This window comes from Nestor notabilis, unplaced genomic scaffold (genome assembly GCF_000696875.1).
Source record: "Nestor notabilis isolate BGI_N333 unplaced genomic scaffold, ASM69687v1 scaffold851, whole genome shotgun sequence".
Classification (NCBI taxonomy): domain Eukaryota; kingdom Metazoa; phylum Chordata; class Aves; order Psittaciformes; family Psittacidae; genus Nestor; species Nestor notabilis.
Window position 1 is genome coordinate 25,893 of NW_009913177.1, and position 3,218 is coordinate 29,110.

The window sequence follows — 3,218 nt, forward strand, 5'->3', positions numbered from 1 at the left end:
TCACCCCTTTGCCTTTGCCAGTCCCAAACACAAGTCACTTGGCTGTCCCTTGTTTTCCCACTGTGATCTTAGCATCCTTTCTCATGCTGGTTCCTTATGTCTAAAACAGGCTCTCTTTTCTTCTGTGCCAAACACTTAAACTCTGCTTAATCAAATCTGTCCTAAATCCCACTTATTCTGCATGGTGTTATGCCTGTTGTGTACACCTTGGAAAGTGTATTGCACTTTCTTTAAGTTATCCATATCATGCTGCCTTCCTTTTCCCTTTTATTATCTTTCTGGTTCCAAAGGTTTGCTTTCTGGTTTCACTTACTTCAGTGCTTATCTTGGGGACAATGAGTTCTGTCACTTCAGAGAAGCATAGTTTTTTTTTTTTCCCCCTAAGATTTTCTAAGTAATTACTGCATAGATTTCAACAGAATTAAGCTGCTGGAAATCCAAGACAACCAACAAACAGTGATAAAAATAATTAATAAAACATTTATAGATACTGTCTTTTCCCCCACTTCCTTTTACCACTCAAGCACAGAAGGGAACTCCCTTCTGCTGGTTTGCCTGACAAAAAGAAAAACGTGGGCAATAGCAAAAGGAAGTGGTACAGGCTGGAAGAAGACATGAAATGTTATTTACAGCATGAAATGGCCATGAATGACACTGCTAAATCTGAACTTTCTCCCTGCCTAAATACCTTCTGGGTTCCCTAGTCCACACAGTCACTACTGCAGTTCTGGGAAGAATATAAATTTGGTATCCTCTTAAAATACATTTTTAAAAGAAATTAGCAACCCAGAGTCTCTCTAGGAATATTTAACCATTATAAGCCTTTCCGAGAAAAAGAAATGTAATTAAACAGCCCAAATATGCTATAGTAAAATTGCCAAGTGATAACATTACTTTTCAGAACTGAAGTAATGCTCTGCTTTGGGTATGGATGTTTGCTGACCCTTGTATTGCAGGATTCAATGTCAACCATTTAGACATTGCCCCGAGGTATGCCAGCATCTTAATGGGAATTTCTAATGGAGTCGGGACCTTGTCTGGAATGGTTTGCCCTATAATTGTTGGAGCAATGACAAAGAACAAGGTAAACAGCGATACCGTTTTCATATCTTCTAGTTTAATACTATTGGCTTCAAGAAAAATACCTTTCCATAGTACAGGTTGCCAGGATATCCATATTAGAGCCTGGCACCTCCAGGGAATAGTATCCAGGAACTTGCAAATAGGAAGCATGCTCTGTTATATGCTCACCAGGTCAGTGCTTTTGTAGGCTAATGAATAGTGATTTTTCAAAGAGAGATGGATATAAATAATTGGAAACTGGACCCTTAAATGTTTTAGCTGTGCTGACTCTTGCAGCCTCAATCCCTGATTTAAATCTTTCAGCTCAGAAAAGTTAGATAGGTCTATGCACTAGTCTGATTAAGCAAATCTCTTCTTTGCAGACACGTGAAGAGTGGCAGTACGTCTTCCTCATTGCTGCTTTAGTTCATTATGGGGGTGTTATCTTCTATGGCATATTTGCTTCAGGAGAGAAACAACCCTGGGCAGACCCTGAACAGACAAGTGAAGAGAAATGTGGCTTTATTCATGAAGATGAACTTGCTGAAGAGACAGGGGACATTACTCAGAATTATGTAAATTATGGTACCACCAAGTCTTATGGTGCTACAACCCAGGTCAACGGTGGCTGGCCTAATGGTTGGGAGAAAAAAGAGGAATTTGTACAAGAGGAAGTACAAGACTCATACACCTACAAGGAAGATTATTCATAACAAACCTAAATATTGGATATATTTTGTAGTGTTTGTGATTAAATTCATTGTGATTGTTTGCACACAGAAATAAAACGTGGTATAAACATGTAAACACATATCAGACAGGAAGGTCTTACTGTAAAAAAAATACATTAAAGTGCAATTTGTATGAGTTGTGACATGTCATCACTTTCATTAGGTTATATTTGTTCTATAAACATTAGAGTTTTAAGGGTTTACTGGTCAAAACTATAGAGGCAATTAGATACTTACAGTATACAAGAGCTAAAACTCATAACTAAGGATTAAAGCACAACTAAGCAACCAAGTTGGCACATCTAATGCTCTTTTTAGAAAGACAAAATTACTTGATCATTAAAAATGCACTTATATATTTGTTACACTGTATTGAAAGAGATTGTGCTAAATACACACAGTTACTCAGTGCAATGTAGGAATTGTGTGTTTAGTCTAAGACAAGAGCTTTCTTGAAGAAGAAAGATTGAGTCCTAGGCATTTACATTGGATTGATCCAGTTCCCTTAATGGGGATTGTATCAAGCTTAACGAACAAATAGGGCATATTGTATGTCTATCGTGATTACATGCTGCAGGCTACTGTGTGATGAAGAAACAAATTATTTAGGAGTTTTATACTGAATGTTTGGGCACAAATTCTTATTTCTATTCTTTACAGAATCTTATGAAATGATAGGCATCGCCATGTTCTTCCCTGCATTTATCAACTAACAGAGAAACAATATATAATGTTAAGTCTGTCACATCCCTTTATCAAAAAACAAGCTTTATTATTCTATTCTTTGCAGTCTATTCCAGCTTTGTCCTGGTGTCTTTAGAGAGAGAAAAAACCCAATGTAACAGAGAAAAAGATATAGTCTTTTACAAAATTCCAAAGAGAAATTTACTATGAGCAAGTAGCCCTATGAAAAAGGATGTATTTGTTTTGCAGAATATTTTGAAGCCAGTAGAGGAAACAGAGAATAATTTAATCCTTATGCTTCCCTGAATAGTGTTCATATTTTTACATCATGCCACAATTGTATACATAGATATAAGTTTATTGAAAATACTGTAATTATAGAAAATGTTGCTATTTTAGAAATCCCTGAAATAAAAGAAAATGTACCTGTCTTTCCATTAAGCCTAATAATAATGGACACTGAATATGAGTAACATATAAACTCACATTAAACCAAAGTGGTAAATAACTAGTGTTGGGTTGAAAGAAGCCAACAAGCATCATGCTTGTCTTTTTAGCATAACTCAACAGTGACTGCAACATTAGTGTACCAAGCAATAAGTGCAATGCATTATGAAGTGCATAACCTTCTAGACTATATAGTAACGTTCATTTAGCTTGTTGTATATATTTGGGGTTGTTGGAATTAAACCAACTGGAACCAGCTGAAGTCAGTAACACCAGACTACTTCTTAATACTCT

The 3,218-nt window shown here is 36.1% G+C and overlaps 1 protein-coding gene across 1 annotated transcript in view; it reads left to right on the plus strand.

Annotated features, from left to right (window-relative positions):
• The window catches only part of SLC17A6 (solute carrier family 17 (vesicular glutamate transporter), member 6), a gene marked incomplete at its 5' end in the record, with an annotated part of 28,531 nt that extends 25,837 nt beyond the window's left edge, over positions 1–2,694 (plus strand). The window contains 2 exons of the mRNA XM_010023049.1: positions 957–1,084; positions 1,446–2,694. Coding sequence (XP_010021351.1) covers positions 957–1,084; positions 1,446–1,775 — 458 coding nt within the window. The remainder of the gene's footprint in view (positions 1–956; positions 1,085–1,445) is intronic.
• Positions 2,695–3,218: the final 524 nt, after the last annotated feature.